Below are 16,931 nucleotides of genomic sequence, written 5' to 3' on the forward strand. Positions count from 1 at the left end.
AACTAATTGTTTCCTATTTGTAAGCTAACAATTCTGCAAGACCTGTCTGCTCTCCTAGATTTGCTCGCAGAAGAAGGGAGTAGCTTGATTTCAGCTGTACGCCCTGTGAGCCTCAGGGGATGCGTTTCCCTCTCCAGCTTTTACTGCTGGTTTTATTGCAAGCATTGGACAAAGGGATGCAGCACTGGTTCGTTGTTTCATTTGTTGGCCAAATCACTCTTAATAACAGTAGAGCCCCCTGTTCCTCCATCAGATACCACCTTCTTGTTTTCTCGGGGACCTGTGTGCTTCCTTCTCCAAAAGAAAAGGTACTTGAGGTGCAAGTGGCAGAACTGAGGAGGACAATTTTCTACTCAAGTAAAGATAAGTTCTGTCAGGGAGGCCCTCCTCAGCTCAGAAGATGAGTGTTGTGCTGTCCTGCAGTTTGTGGAGCTTTCTAGCGAGTTCAATTAGAAAACCTTTTTTAAAGGTCAGGAGTAAAGTGAGTTGGTTTATAATGGCATATCCCTTCACTTAAAGTTGCTTTGGTCAGTGGTTCTGTAGAAAGCACTGAGCTGCTTCCCATGTTACCTCTCCAGCATAGTCCTTGTCTTATTTTCTGTAAAAAAGTGTTTTTAATGGCTGGTTTTCCTTGGGCAGCTTGGAAGTTGCTAAGCTTTTCCCTGGGAGCCTGTATTTGCAGTGCATAATCAAACTGATTCTTGAGACAGTTTATCCTTTGTCTGTGGGATTAATTCAGGCAAAATAATCATAAGGATTTAAGCCCTTTTGTGGTCCCATACTTGCCTCTTCTGGTGAAGTTACTGCTTAGTGAATACACTTAGTGTAGTGGCAGTAAAATACTTACCAAATAAAATATTGGAAGGAACTTTAAAAGCAGACACAGCCTAATATGACCCTGCATTTAACTCTAGTATACTTTAGAAGTACATATTGCATTCCAGATATAGGTGGCCCCTTTTTGGAAGAAAAAAAATATAGTACAGTTTTCAAAAACTATGTATTAGCACTATATAAAGCTAGTCAGATAAATTTTACTGTCTTTACCCATTGAGCTTTTCCTTCTACGAGGAACAAGAAACTGGGATTGAAAGGTATAATACTTGAAATATCACTAAAATGTAATATGAAACATACTTGAATTCTAAAACCAGCATGGCAAGAGTTTGTTTTTCCTGTTAGAATTACGTTCTACCTGATAAACGGAGGATTTTTTGCATGGCTTGCAAGTTGAAGTACTGGTTGTGTCTTTACAAAAAGAATTTCTCAAAATATTTTTGTTGTTCCAAAAGTAGAACAAGAAGTTCAAGAAAACTACAGAGACCAGGTTAATAGTGCTGGTAGCCAGTCATATCGAAAAGCTTGGTGAATAGGCTCGTGATGTTCAGATTATTGCAGAAGATGAAGCTCAGAATTTAGACTTGCAAACATGATGCTTAACTGACTGTTTCCTTAGTCCCAGATGCAAACCCAAGTGCAGCAAGTGGGGATTGTACCAGCGCAGGCAATGGCAACTGGACCAACAGCAGATCCGGAGAAGCGCAAACTGATCCAGCAGCAATTGGTTTTGCTCCTTCATGCCCACAAATGCCAGCGGCGCGAGCAAGCGAACGGAGAGGTGCGAGCCTGCGCCCTGCCGCACTGCCGGACCATGAAAAACGTCCTCAACCATATGACACACTGTCAGGCTGGGAAAGCCTGCCAAGGTGAGAGCGTGTTGCTACAGCTACTCTTACAAACAACCTGTGTAAGGTTTCTTGCCCATGGTAGTCAAGAAGGTGACCATATCTGGCACAAATGGATACTACCTAGTTCTTTAGCTGAACTGCTGGTATTTTTAAATTATTTTTCCCCCCAATATCCATTTCTGGTCTCTTTGCAATTTCCACCTCAGGAAACAGAAAGCAATATTTGCCTCTCTGACATGGAATAGTGCTAGAAGTAGTTTCGAAAGACTCTTTTGCACCTCTGCTGTTACAGAAAGAGGGTGTAATATCCATCATGTGTTTGCATCTAAATCGCTCGCATAGAATTCACTAATGTCCTCTATTTTGTTATGGCATTGTTAGTGCCAAAGTTTGCAGTTGCATTTAGCTGTTTTTAGTTATATTTACAGTATTTCTTGCAGAGGAGAAAAATTAGTGCTCTGTTAAAAATAAAATAAAAAAAAAAGTTTATTCAAAACCAGTAAACCAAGTAATAAGTTTAATTCTATCACGTTGTGTTGTTATAGTGGCTCATTGTGCGTCTTCACGACAAATCATCTCCCACTGGAAGAACTGTACTCGGCACGATTGTCCCGTGTGCCTTCCTTTGAAAAACGCCAGTGATAAAAGAAACCAACAGCGTAAGTAGTTGTTTTACTGCTGTCATATTGTAATGATGTGATAAAATGGAGTTAATCAAACGTGCAGCGTAGGAATAAACTTTGACAGTGTCTTGACAAACTTAATAGCTGTAGCTATCGCTGTAGCGATCATTTATATAAGAATGAATGTATTACAAGTGAATTCTCCTTTTTGATCATTTAATGCAATTTATATAAGCGATCATTTATATAAGAATGAATGTATTAAAAGTGAATTCTCCTTTTTGATCGTTTAATGCAATTTATTACTTAAATATACAGTATAGAAAAAGAGAAAGTGCTCAGATCAGGCACACGTCCATTTTTCACGAGCATGGCAATTTCTAGCTGGCATTTTCTGTTGAGTCATGTCAGGAGTTACTTGTATCTAATTATGTTTTCTCTTGTAACGCAGTTTGGGATGTCAGTAGTGTTTTGGGGAAGATATAAACTATTTCATTAATTTTCAGAATAATAGAAAAAAATTATAAATTAGATCAATGTGCAAATTCTGCCATTACTTCTCTCTTACTCTGAAACAGAAAATACTGATTTTTAGTGAGTTTTATTCAAGACCCTTTCAAAACATGCCAAGGTAGAAGGTTTGACATGATGGATCCAGCAGTTTTGGAAATCTGGGTAACATCTACAGTACTTGGGAGTTAAGAAGTAAAGGCAGACGAAGGACTCCGGTCCTGTAAATTTTAATTGTTTTGGAAGCATTCTGCTAACTGGCTTGTAGGCTGGCAGTGCAGTGAGGAAAGCTTGGAGGATAGGAAAGAGCTCTTGAGTTAGATGAGTTTGAGACAAAGGGGAGAAAAACATGCAAGACAACCCCCAAAATAGTCGACGAGTATCCTTTTGTTACGGTTCAGGTTCAGGCTACTTCTTTTCCCTCCAAAGCAATAAATAAATAAAATAAAACCAGCAAGCTAGTTGGAAGAAATGATTTTGTCTATCTTCTACCAAATTCCTTCATGGTAATTGAGACGCTTCTTGTGTGTTAAAAGAAATAATTTGTTTCAAGTGATTAATTATGTTTAGTCTTTGAAAAAAATCTGTTGATAGCTTTGCTTTTTAATGAAATGTGGTTCATTTGTGCATAACATCCTTACTATGCAGTTGTCCTTGAAGTGGTAACATTTTCTAGCATAATAGAATTATGTATTTTTATACAAGCTGCTACAGAACAGTAGTTTTTGCAGTATTCGTTTTTACATCGTTTGTGTGGTTTATCAAAAGTAAGCAAAAGCAATCCTTAAAAAGATGACTTTGTTATGGGATTGATAGGGTGTGACTTGTCTTTAGTACAACAGAACAATAGTAGATAAATAAAGAATGTGGTTATCTTGTTGAAAGTAGGGGAAATAAATGTGAAATCTCCCTTCCACCATTTTATTCAATTATATGATGACTTTTATGGTGACTAGTGCTGGATTTATGGCTTAGTGTGCTGAGGTGCACACTTCTCTCTTCTGAAGTATACCCAAGTCAGGTGTAGGACAACATGTTACTGTTTAAAGGTAAAAAAGGAACACCAAAATAAGTTCTTTAGATACAAGATAAAGAATGTTACTTTCTAGGCACTCAACAAGTTTGCAAAATAATTTACATTACTGTCTGCGTTTGAAAATACCATGCCTGAGCAGGTAAAAAAAAATAGGTTAGTTTAAGATCTCCCAGAGAAAGTTGTAGTCCGCTCACGAATAAATCACTAGAGCAGCTATTAATTTTGTTAAAAGTGTACATATGGCAGATAGTTATGAGAAAATTTAGAGAGAGAAGAAGAAATGTACAGTGATACTCATCCCTGCTGTCAGACTGTCCTCTTTAGAGCAGGAGTGGCCACATGGTGCTCATTGGAGACTGTGTCTAGGTTCCTCAGTGCTGTTCCTGTCTCTACAATGTGTTTTGAGGGTCGTTTATCTCTGCTGGGCTTCCACGTGGCTCCTTCCAGGCATGCCAGTCTTCTGGGAAGATCAGCAGCTCGGTGTTCCTGAAATATTGCAGTGTGGTGGCTTGTTTCCACCTTTCCCATCTGAAATGATGCAGAGGTGCTTCCAGGGAAGATTCAACACCTTGACCTCTCTTTTATTGTAACTGTTGGTAGTAACATGACTTGTCAACAGGATGTGTTGAGACAAGTCTAAAGGACAGATTTGAAATGTCAGTTCCTTGTGGATGTGATAGGGTAGGTCTGATTTTGGGGAGCTGGAGGGGGGAGGAGATTCTGCCAAGAAATGAAATATTTTAAATATCTAAATTTTTAATGTTTTCTTTGACTAGGCCAACTGCTCCTATGTTTTGAAGTAATTTTTTATGAGTTTTTGTGCTTGGAGGGCAGGTTTTGCCAGGAAGCAATTTGGTTTTGCTCCCTGCTTGAGCCAGTCTAATTTTGACCAAATTATAAACTTTTGCAGATGGTAGTTTGCCTATTCCATAGCATTACACTTCCACTATAACAAATATTTTTCGGAAAATTTGTTTCTCCTGAGCATATTTGAGCCTCATACCCTCCTGTTCCTGACCTGGGCAGATGAATACTGCAGCAGCAATAACTAGAGGAAGCAGAGCGGGTGCTTTAGGAGACGTAGCTGTTTAGGAGGGGTAAGCAGAAACCCAGTCACCAGAAGGCTTCCTCTCAAAACCCCTGAGCGTTTTGTGGGTGAGTGCATGTGTGTGCACCCGTTAGAGATCACACACTGATCACCTGCCAGCTCGCAGTTAACTCTGTTGGGTCGCATGGTAGATGTTTCGCCCACAAATTAAAGTTCTGTTCATTGCTGTACTGTGACAGCTTGGGGTTTCATTTGATGTTTATATACATACATATGTATGTGTATGTATCTGTATTAAGCTTAATATTGAGATTTTCTCGTAAGTTGCTTGCAGTCTTTGTTTACCCTTTGATTTTATGCATAATGCAGCCTTTAATGAAACAATCGCATACATACACTTAACCTTGGGTATGCCTGTATGACAGTCATGGTCAGGAACTCTGTAGAATGGAGAGTGTGCGATCATTTAGATTACACGCTGATGTATGTATCCAAAAGGGCTTAATTAATTAAGATAACGGTTACCTCTTCTGTTTAGAAGAGGTTCACTGTCCGTGGTGCAAACTTTTAAAGCTTTTATCATTCAACCTGTCATCAGCCTGACAGATGCCTTAATTTTTTTGAAAACATTCTTTGGTCTGGGGCAGAAATAAAAAATGGAAAAACTGATTTTGCATAACAAGCTCTTCTAGTCTAGGCTGGATAGTGGTTGTTACAGCAGCTCTAACAGAAGGTCTGAGCTCAAACTTTAGCAGCTGATACCACTGCCAAAGCTCGGCACAAAACCACAGGCAAGAGCCTTCTCCAAGCACTTCCTTGATTTCCCTGCAAGCCTCAAGCAAAGCTTAGAGTCCTCAGAAAACTGATGTCAAGTTCTGTTCCCTTGGAGAGTGAGAGTACTTGGTGAAACTCTTGGGCATCCTCAGTATGGTGACTAGAAGTCTTCCTAATCTGCTCAGTCTCCAGCACCATGTGTGATCATTTGACCATTTCCAGACACTTGCCTCTTCTCTTACAACCGGTGCTGAAGGTGGAAGTTTTCTTTTCCCTATGGCTTTTCTTTGGGAAGCAGAGAAGTGTCATCCTCTTTCCTCAGCTTTTCTCCAACGAGTTGGAAGGAGCTAGTAGCTCCTGGATTGATTCTTTGCTGCTGTGACAGCCTCTGAAGCAGCTTAAGTTCCAAGGTGCCGCAGGTTTTGTACCACAAAGCCTTTTTAGAGATTTCCTCTTTCTTTCCTCTTTCTTGGTTTATACTAGTGTAAAGACATCTTTCTCTTAGACTACATAAGTCTGACAAGAAAATTTTGAGAATTCCAGAGATGAAATTAGTACTTTTTGTTGGAAGGCCCTATAGAGGCTTTAAACTGTTCCTTCTTCAGAAGATTCATCAGAAGAAACTGAGCACTCTCCCTACCCACTCTGAGTTTCAAGAAGTTGGGCCAGTAAGAAAACAATAGTTGTTCTGTGGCTGTTCAGGAAAAAATTAGGATCTTCTTTGCCATTGAGAAACCTGCTGGAGAGAGGAACAGATAGAATCCAGGAGCCCTTCTCATAGAGCGGTGTCTGGGCTGGCTGGGTTGTCTGAAGTCCAAAGGTTGAGCTTGGTATTTTGGGTGTTTGTTTGTCTTACGAAACTGATAGGAAGTCAAACAACTTAAAGGCTTTTGGTTTTGTGATAAAACAGATTGAAAATGATTGCTTCAAAAGTTACTAAAAATGTGTCCTCAATAGTATAGAGATATAAAAGCCTTATTTTTTGGGAAGTCCAACATGGACAACACAGTGGATAGTTTTTCAAAAACATGGAGAGGGTATTATTATAAGCATTGAAATCATTGTAAGTATATTGGGTATGTTTGAGTTATTTGACAAATGCAAATGAATTTTTGCATTTCCCTCTGGAGCGGGAGAAGTTTGGATATGGCAATGTAGTTTTGTCTTTTTTGTTTGTTTCTGTGGGTTTGTTTCTTTGTTTTTTTTTTTTGTTTGTTTGTTTGTTTGTTTTTACTGTTAGTGCAATATCGAAAGCTGTTGTTGCTGTACTTAGATCAAAGATTTGTAGCGCACATTTTATCTTTAATTACTTGAGCGGAAAATGAAGTACGTAGTACTTCCACCAGAGTCTCTGTGGTCAGAATGTGGTGTCTCCACAGTGAAGGATATACTCCATATGTCATTCCCAAGGGGGGATGGCAGCTAAAACAAGGACTGGAAAGTAAATTTTTTTAATGCAGTTCTGTTTTAGTAAAACTAATTTTCTGTTATTTCCGTTTCCTGTGTGAAATGGAAATAGAGATGGCGTCTTCACGGTGACAAACATGGGTTGATTTTAGTGGTCGCATAGGTTAATGAGTACCTAAATAGCCATCCTCTAAATCATTTACCAAAAGCTGGAGCTGGCCCCCTCCTTCCCTGACACTCTTAAAATTGTTTAAATTTTGCATGCACATTCTGAAACCCATCAGTACATACAAATACCTTGGGTTATAGGGTAACTACTCTGGGCTTCAGAGGATTCATCTAGTGATGAATTTCTACCAACAGATTTTCAATATTACCTTCATGTCCAAAGACATGATATTTTGGCTCAACTCAGGATCTTTTGGAGCCTAAGATTTTTGAATATTTACCCGCTGAAATGGTGAGGAGGAGGGAAACAACAGAATTGCTTTTTTTCCTTGTCTACTCTGCCAAGCATGAATGTACTATTTAAGCTTGTATTGGAAGCTATGCTTTGTATTATGTACGTTCTAGCAATTATAGGCTTATTTGCCTGTGTGCAGCACTTCTCTTTAGACTGCCCGTGATAATGTTAGGTGGCTTCTGTAGAAGCATTATTTCTAGAGTATCCTGTAGAATCAGAGGTCAAATTTCTCTACTTGGCATCTCAGGTGTCATTCTGTCCTTTGGCAGCAAAGTGTTTATTGTATAATGATATGCACATTATGTAAATTCTTGGAATGATTTCTGATTTGTTTTTTTATTTTTCCCTCATTGATCTGATTGAAGTTACTACAGCACTGTTTTTTTTTTTTTTTTTTAATAGCCCTTTTAGGGTCTCCAGCTGGTGGAATTCAAAATTCCATTGGTTCTGTTGGAACAGGCCAGCAGAATACTCCATCACTAAGTAATCCTAATCCGATTGACCCCAGCTCCATGCAACGAGCCTACGCTGCCCTCGGACTGCCATATGGCAACCAGCCGCAAACACAGTTGCAGCCCCAGGTACAAGGCCAACAACCAGCACAGCCTCAGGCTCACCAGCAAATGAGGACCATTAATGCACTGGGTAGGTAGAAAAAAAAGGGCGGAGTGGGGGTGGTGGGACAAGAGGAAAATAAGTTGAAAAAAGTAACTCGAACTGTAGAATACATAGGACAAACAGTTTAGTGGGTCACTTATTCAGAGTAGTGACTTTCTGTTAATGCTGCTTAGTAACAAATTTCAGTATGTTAGTCTTGAATATTAGAAAGCTTTTTATGTATGGCTTTTGCCACATGGCAATAATTCTAGTTTCTTCTAAAATGTGCCAGTAGCTTATTCTTATTCAACATATTTAGCTGTAATTCCTTAGCTCTTTTGGTTGGTTTAACCAAAGTGGTTCAGCCGTCTAGCAGGTATTTCTATCTCAGATCCTAGCTTCTTCCTGATAATTAACTGTTAATGTTACTTTCTTTCTGGCTTATTGATCTTAAATCTAACAAATTTATTTTTTTTATATAAGAATTATTCAGCCTGGCATTAGTTTTTCATTCCATAGTAGTTAAGGATACGCATCATAGTAGGTGTTAATATGTAAGTATTTTTCTGATGCACTATTTCTTTGGCTAGTCACTTGGATACATAAAGTACCTTTTTTTCTATTTTTTTTTAAATAAAAATTATGACTAGGTACTCATGATGTTTTTTTATCCCCAAAGGAGCCAACCAGATGAACCTTCCCACAGGAGGAATAACAACAGACCAGCAAGCTAGTCTAATTTCTGAAACAGCTCTTCCAACATCCCTTGGGACAAATAAGTAATGCATATATTTTCATTCTTGCTCAATTAATCATTCGTTTACATGCTTTATGAAAGTAAATGAAGAACTTCCCTTAAATACATTATTATTGCTTGAAGTGATCAGTCATGCCTATGGCTGTGGTCTTTTCCTATTTCAGTTCTAAACCTACCACTTTTTTGCTGAAGAGCACAAAAATAGTTAGTACTTTTAAATGAATTCTCAAAGAAAGATTATTCTGTATATTTTTAAGTGTATAAAACAAATAGCTTAACAGTTATGATTCTTATCACTCATGTATCATGTCTCGTAAACTCCTGGAACTTTGTTGCTATATGCTTCCCAGTTTAGTAATCTCGGCTTTACTTACAAAATGTTTGATATAGTGCTAGAAATGATGAAATACTTAAAGGAACCTGAGGCATGAACATACAATGAAGTTCTGCACTATTATATTATATTCTAATGGTCCCTATTCTTATTACAGCCCACTAATGAATGATGGCACAAATTCTGGCAATGTTGGAAACCTCAGCTCAATGCCAACAGCTGCACCTCCTTCTAGTACTGGGGTGAGGAAGGCATGGCATGAACATGTCACTCAGGACCTGCGCAATCATCTAGTGCATAAACTGTAAGTATTGACCAGGGCCAGATGTTTTCCTGAATATCTAGAGCAGTAGTAATACAGTATTGAAATTATTGTGGATGAAAAGTTGGTTCTTAACTAAGCAGTGGGTGTTCTTGTAACCAGTTGGAAAACATTAGAAGATATTTTGATATGCACGTTTATCTGATTTGACATATTGTCGATGAAGAAGTCTTCAGCAGCAGTTCCATGGCACTGGCCCAGTGAGGGTGTGCAGTTATCTTTAACCTTTCTCCCCAGTTCATTACAGTATCACGTTAAGGGACAGGTAGTTTGTATTGCTAGTAAACTTGTAGTAAGTAGAAATGTTTAGTCTCTGACCTGTCAAACTTCTGATTTTTTTCATCATTACACTTGTTTTAATTTTGTGGGGAATAGTTTAATGTAGATCATTTAAAAAACAGTTTAGGTATCTTTACTTATTCCTAACCTATAAAGAAATGAATAAAATGAATATTATAAAGCTGTATAAAACTGATTTGTTCTTTCTAAAGACTTTTTTTTTTTCCACTTTTTTCCTTTATTGTAGTGTCCAAGCCATCTTCCCCACTCCAGATCCAGCAGCGCTGAAGGATCGCCGCATGGAGAACTTGGTGGCTTATGCCAGGAAGGTGGAAGGAGATATGTATGAATCTGCTAACAGTAGGGTATGTTGCATCAGCCCAGATATTCAGCATACTTTAAAGAGCTGTGGTATCACACATCTGAAGAATGTAATGGAAACCACAAAGAATCCTATCACCATTCTGTTGCTGAAGAAAATCATGCTTTCTGCTATGGTTGTACCATCTGATTACTGTCACTTGAAGCTAATTCAACTCCTTCAGCTCTCTGAAAACACAGCAACATAGTCCCAGCACTTCTTGAGCTCCCTCTGAAATCTGGTAGACGTGTTTGGGAACCAGAGCACAAATCATGGTCCTTGGTGCTCCTCTGGCTATTTTTCTCTCTTTCATTCCTTTTTGAAGTCTGTTTGTGTCAATAACCATTTTTAAATTGTCTTAAAGTCTCTGCCATTGGAAGTTTGTCCAGGACTCAGTTCTGTATATTGATTACCTTTTACTAGTTCTGTTTGAATAATTTCTCCTCTGCTCAGCTGCATTGACTGATTTGGCTAAGACAAATCACTGTTTCAAGTGATAAGAGTGTAAGAAATTAATTTATCTGTTCTTGTCTTTATGCATGGGAGATGAGACAGTTACTTGTTCTTGTTCATTAATTTTTCTCCACCTGCAATGAGATGTCATCTCGAATTTCTGTTATTCAGAGGTACCAAATCCCTGTTGATTGACATAGGTAGCATATTGTTTCATTATGTCACTGTGGCACATCCACTCCAAAGGAGCTGCTCCTTGAAAGTGTTTTCATCAGGTAAACCAGTGTTCTGAGCAGCAGTATTAACAGCTATTGAAGATCTTAACAGACCAGAGTTGTGAGATCAATTCTTAAATAAGATAATGATATTGAGAGTAACCTCATTCCAGGTGATAATCACCAGCAAGACAGTTATGCTTCACCAAGTCCACAAATAGGTTCCCAAAAGAGCTAGGGAGAGGTAGTTTTTCTTCCTACCTGCACATACTGTAGTCCCTCTTGCAATAGTGTTGCTCAGTGGCAATATCCTATCCTCTTACTAGGAAGACTTGTGTATGATCCCTCTTGACAGCTTTAGAGAGCAAATGAGTATTTCACGGGCATACCTAGGAATTCCTCGCTTGTATACTTTGTCACTAAGGATGAGACTAGTAAACTTCTCTATAATATTAAATGCCTTCTGTCTCGGTCAGAAACACCCAGAAGAAGGCTCAAGCAGCTGCCTGAGCTGCTTGCGTTTTTATGGGAATTCATCTGACATATTTGGCTCTAAGCAGCCAACATGGGAGAATGGAGTAGTTAAGACATCATAAACAATGTTTTGTGAAATTACATCCATCTTTTTGAGGAATATCAGTTCTACTTCATAACGCTGAGAAATGGAGCTTGAGTGGTAATAGAAAGCAGTTTGACACGGTGCTATGTGCTACATGCTTGTATAAGTGTGTAGAAGTCTTTGTAGTATGGAAGTAGCATAAGGCAGTCACTTTGTGTCTGCAAGCAGGAGGTGGTAAGTGAAGTCCTTAAGCAGAAAAAGGGAAGAGAAGAGAAATGAAGTTGGAGGGAATCGAAGAACTCTCAGAAATAAAGTTTTATTATTACAGCACTGGACTTCGTTAACAAGACTGCTGAGGGATACCCCTCTCATCCTAGTTTTCTAACATGAAGCGGATCCTGCCATAATAAGTTTTAGATCAAGAGTGCCAATTTGAGGAGAAAATGATTGTGGGATGAACATCACTCATCCATTGGTCCATGTAACACTGAGTGGTTTTAAGATCAAAGATTATCTCGCAAAACCAATAGTCCTTTGGGTTTTGTGAGCTTTTTTTGCCTTTAGCAGGCACTGAGAATTTCATGCACTTGAAGATGCGTGTCCAGCAATTGCTGACAAGCAAAACTGGCTCCCTTGCTATGCACTCTGCCTGCTGTTTGATCTGTTGACAATTTGGTCTCAATAAAGTGGACTTTTTGTTGTGCATAGGTGTAGTGTTCAGTTGTCTGAACCTGTGGACTATTTTTCACTAATTTTGTCCCTTCGTCTGTTTTTAGATTTCCCGCAATGGTCCTGTGTTGATAGATAAATTCAACAGGCAAAGAGTGGTTTCTTTACATAAAATTGATCAGCTTTTAACATCTGTCTCCTGAAGTTTATTCAGCATTATTGTATTGCTGGTGTTTTCTTCTTTGTGTTTCTGGATTAGTGAAAATTATTATTATGAAAATATAATTTAAAAATCATTAACGCTTAGAAACCAAATTGCAGCTTTCTTTTGGGTTTTGGCCAAGCAGTAGAGAACCTGCAATTTTCTCCTTCAACTTCAAATCTATACAGAATAGATGGGATGAATAGTCATAAAGCCAAGGCATTTTTTTTTTCTAGAAGCTTTATTTTTTTCCTACCTGCATTAAAACAGTGATGATTCTTTCTGATTTTAACTGAACTGTGAAAAGAAATACTTCCTTAGGCAGGTGCATACATTTATTTAAGTAAAAGGAGGGCAGGTAATATTCTGATGGACTCTGTAATTTCTGTTGATGTTTTTCTTGAACTTGATACTGAGTGCTTTTTTTGTTTTCCCTTTTTTTTTTTTTTTAGGATGAGTATTATCATTTATTAGCAGAAAAAATCTATAAGATACAGAAGGAATTAGAAGAGAAACGGAGGTCTCGTCTACATAAGCAAGGGATCCTGGGGAACCAGCCAGCCTTACAGACCCCCGGACCTCAGCCCCCTGGCATCCCCCAGGTGGCTGCTGCCATGGGCCAGGCACAGCCCGTGAGGCCTCCCAGTAAGTGCTTCCTTGCCTGGATGAGAGCGACTGGGGAAAAATGAAGTGAAAAGTGCAAGGATGTGTTTATTTTTCCATGTTAATTTTTTTCTCTGTCCATTCTTCTGCTTTTCTTTGCAGACGGACCTATGTCCATGCCAAACGTGCCTATGAGTCGTATGCAGGTTTCTCAAGGTATCTATGTTTTCCTCTCTCATTACAATTTGTGGGCTCAAAACATATATTTAGGAGAAAAGCTGATGATCATTTCTTTTATTTCAGAAACAGGAGTAGGGGAATCTGCTGGGTTTCTCTCTTTCAGCGTCTTTGCTGTTCTCATCTTGGTGCTGTCTTTAAGAACTAGCAATATGTATCAAATACTTTGTTAGCAATTAGGAGGTATTGAAGAAATATTAGGAGGAACTGAGGAAGTTCCTCCTCAAAAAGAGGAGAAAACAAATAAGAATGCTGTGAATGATCTGTCATTTAAAAACCATTAACTTTTTTGAGTGGGAGTCTGATTTGTTTTTATCAGTTTATTAGCCAAAAATATACGTGTAGTTGAAAACTTGCCACAGATTTCATCAAAAAAGGTGTTGCGGGTTATTTGTAGCACTGCTGGTTTGCCATCACTGGTTTATTCTGCTGTAGTCTCAAGGATGTGTTTTTCTGAAAAAAGAAAACCAATGACTTTTAGATGCTTCAGCTTTCCCAAAAAGAGTAGCCCAGTCGTGTGTGTGTAGTGGTTTTTTTTTTTTTAACTTCTTTTTAGAATATTAGCAGTGCATTGAAATTTCTTTAGCAATTGCATACTGAAGCTTTTTGGTTCATTTAAGTAGGACAAAGTTGCTGGTGAGTATAGCTCCGTAAATTTTTACACTTCGTGCTAGAAAAAAATTATTATTTTTTCCAGAGAAGAAATTTTCTAAAGGAAAGGCCCAACGTCTTTATAAGCATATTGCTTGTTTCTGTCCTGAACTTGCTTTCATGTTAGCAATATGTATTTGTATCTATCTTCAACACCTGCATACGGTTCCTATTTCAAGGCAAATACCTGTTTCTAAGAAAATACTCCAAGGTGTTATATACAAATAGCGTCCTGTTGTTATAGATCATCTACACTGTTCATCTTGTGGGTGTTTTAGACACTATAAATTATTTTACCTTAACTGGCATTCCTCTTAATATGTTTTTGCTCCCTGATTTGTCTCTTAAACCAAATTATTTGACTTTGAACCATGTTAAAGGGAAAAAAATGAAGCGTTAGGAGAGCTGAGTTTTACTCATAATAGATATGAATTTTATTGTAGATTATACATACATAAATTCTGGTGACTTGTTCCTAATGAGCTGTTTTGGGGGTGCATTTGCAGGAATGAATCAGTTTAACCCCATGTCCATAGGGAATGTACAGATGCCGCAGGCACCCATGGGACCCCGTGCAGCTTCTCCAATGAACCACCCTGTACAGATGAACAACATGGGCGCCGTTCCTGCGGTTCGTATCTCTTGGTACCGGGTTCTTCTCTAAACAGGTGCATTACATTTAGCAGGGTTAACACTCTTCTGAAAAGGCCATGTCATAAAATAGTTCTGTGAATTGCAGGATAACTTCATGGAAATGCACTGACTCTGCCAGACTCTTATTGGGATGGTTATTTTTGCTCTTTATATGTGTCAAAAAAAAAACAGACCATCCTTAGAGGTAGATGTCAGATGAAATATTGTCCAGTAAAGAGCATAATTCTTTCAGGAACTCCATCTTTCCTATATAAACTTTATTCATCTGTGAAAACTTGGTTTTATTCTTTAGAAAAATGAAAATATCTTTGCTTTCACTGGATTATCTCTGTTACCTCTGAGAGCAAAACAGAATTTAGCATTCTTAGTACAGCTCTAATACTATTACCTTGTTAAAAATAACTTCTGCCACAAATGCCATGGAATGAATATTAATATCCTGTGTACGTGCCAGCTTCTATTTAATTTACTGAAGTAAGTCTTTCTCTTAATCTTGGGTATGTCTTATAGTTAGTTATTTTGAGAGTATTTTCCTTTGAGTGGCTGCCCAAGAATAAAAAATATTAATATCTTTAATTTGGATATTGCTTTTTAGATGGCAATGTCTCCTTCCCGAATGCCTCAGCCGCAGAACATGATGGGAGCCCATTCCAATAATATGATGGGGCAGGCTCCTACCCAGAACCAATTCCTGTCTCAGAATCAGTTTCCAGCATCCAGTGGGACTATGAATGTGAACAACGTGGGCATGGGTCAGACAACAGCCCAGGCAGGGGTAACACAGGTAAGATGCATTTTCTAATACCTGTGTTATTTACTCTGGATTACATTGGTCTGTTCTTTTTAGTTATTATTTCTGTGTACTTGTATATCCATTGTCTACTGTCCATTCCTGGCTCTTGGTTTGTATCTGCCTTCTCCATGAGCTCTTCTACGACACATGTACATGTACTAACCAGAGGACTGTGCTCACTTGTAATTCCTGATAGAATTTTTTAGGGGATAATATCAAATGAGTTCATAGGATCCTGAGCATATGTCCTTTTGAGTGTATTTGTGTGGATTTTAGTAGAAAACTTAAAATCAAGAACTGTAATAAAGTGGATGAGGAAAACAATTTCCTTTTAATCTGTCAACTTCTGAACAGGAAGAGGTAGAGTATTTTTCTGTTTTTATCACTAGTTATGCAATTCAGTTTTTAGTAAACTATATCATTTAAAGTCTGTGCACCTCCAGAATACTTCTGCTATTGCTGGTTTGAAGGGATAGATCCACAATTTTCTTAAATGTCTGCAGTAGTCCAATCAGAATTTAGAAAAAAAAAAAAAAATCTGCTGTGCCTTTCAGTGGGGCATATATTAATGGACTGGGACTGCCCCAGTATCTCATCCTAAAATGTGATATAGCTTGAACCCATTTTCTGTGCAAAGTCCAAACTTTGCCTGCCTGCCTGCAGGTTCATGTTACTGAGGAGATCCTAAGGATTCCCTCTCTCCTATGACAGTAAAAATAATTTAAAATGATGCATGAGGGCACATACAAGTTTAGGAGCAAGCCTTTGGCTAAGAGCTCATGAAGATGTTTAGAGAAATTGGAATTTATAGTAGCAGCACTCTTATACATGTTTTTACATATATTTAGACTTTCTCCATAGCATTTTTTAAAAGACCAGTGCTGTCATTTAGAGGACAGGTGTGATTCCCAGAGTTTGGGGTTGATGTATATGAAAGAGACTCTCTCTCTTTCTCTCTCCATGCAGCAGGGGCAGGTTCCCAGTGCTGCTCTTCCCAACTCCATCAACATGCTGGGACCGCAGAGTGGGCAGTTGTCGTGTCCGCCGGTGACGCAGCCGCCGCTCCACCAGCCCGCGCCCGCGGTGTCCACGGCGGCGGGCATGCCGCCCCTGCAGCACCAGGCACCCCCTGGCATGACGCCTCCGCAGCCCGCAGCGCCCACGCAGCCATCCACACCCGTGTCATCTTCAGGGCAGACCCCCACGCCCACGCCAGGCTCTGTCCCCAACGCCGCACAGACGCAGAGCACGCCGACGGGGCAGACTGCTGCGCAGGCCCAAGTGACGCCGCAGCCTCAGACCCCCGTGCAGCCGCAGTCTGTGCCCACCCCACAGCCATCCCAGCAGCAGCCGACGTCTGTGCAGGCACAGCCACCTGGCACTCCAGTAAGTACTAGCTAGTCGCATTTTTCTTTCCTTGTGTGGTGGAATAAAAATTCCATGGGATCCTTCCTTGGTACAGCACACAGCTGTGGATTTATAGAGCCCGTGCTTTTTATGGCTGTAAATCCTAGCTCCTGCTTCAGAACAAAGGGCTTAAACAAAAAAGTCATGTGCACCTCTGTAAAAATGGGTCCAACCACATGTTCTCAGCACTGTTTGAAGGAGGGGGGCTTGTTGAATGCCTTTGCACTGCTCAAAAAGTAAAAAGGGTGATAATGTGTGGAAAGATTATTCAAGATAGTTTTATGTATTT

General features: G+C 39.2%; 1 protein-coding gene across 1 annotated transcript in view; it reads left to right on the forward strand.

The window, feature by feature from the left end:
* CREBBP (CREB binding lysine acetyltransferase) overlaps nt 1–16,931 on the forward strand; it is an 89,102-nt gene that overhangs the window by 40,239 nt on the left and 31,932 nt on the right. Inside the window, exons 4-14 of the mRNA XM_088523103.1 lie at nt 1,457–1,706; nt 2,234–2,347; nt 7,952–8,194; nt 8,826–8,925; nt 9,395–9,541; nt 10,086–10,203; nt 12,750–12,942; nt 13,063–13,116; nt 14,295–14,419; nt 15,038–15,226; nt 16,202–16,621. Of these exons, the coding sequence (XP_088379229.1) occupies nt 1,457–1,706; nt 2,234–2,347; nt 7,952–8,194; nt 8,826–8,925; nt 9,395–9,541; nt 10,086–10,203; nt 12,750–12,942; nt 13,063–13,116; nt 14,295–14,419; nt 15,038–15,226; nt 16,202–16,621 (1,953 nt within the window). The remainder of the gene's footprint in view (nt 1–1,456; nt 1,707–2,233; nt 2,348–7,951; nt 8,195–8,825; nt 8,926–9,394; nt 9,542–10,085; nt 10,204–12,749; nt 12,943–13,062; nt 13,117–14,294; nt 14,420–15,037; nt 15,227–16,201; nt 16,622–16,931) is intronic.

Source organism: Tinamus guttatus, unplaced genomic scaffold (assembly GCF_059628265.1).
Source record: "Tinamus guttatus ecotype Peru unplaced genomic scaffold, ASM5962826v1 Tinamus_guttatus_pri_ptg000172l, whole genome shotgun sequence".
Taxonomy (NCBI): domain Eukaryota; kingdom Metazoa; phylum Chordata; class Aves; order Tinamiformes; family Tinamidae; genus Tinamus; species Tinamus guttatus.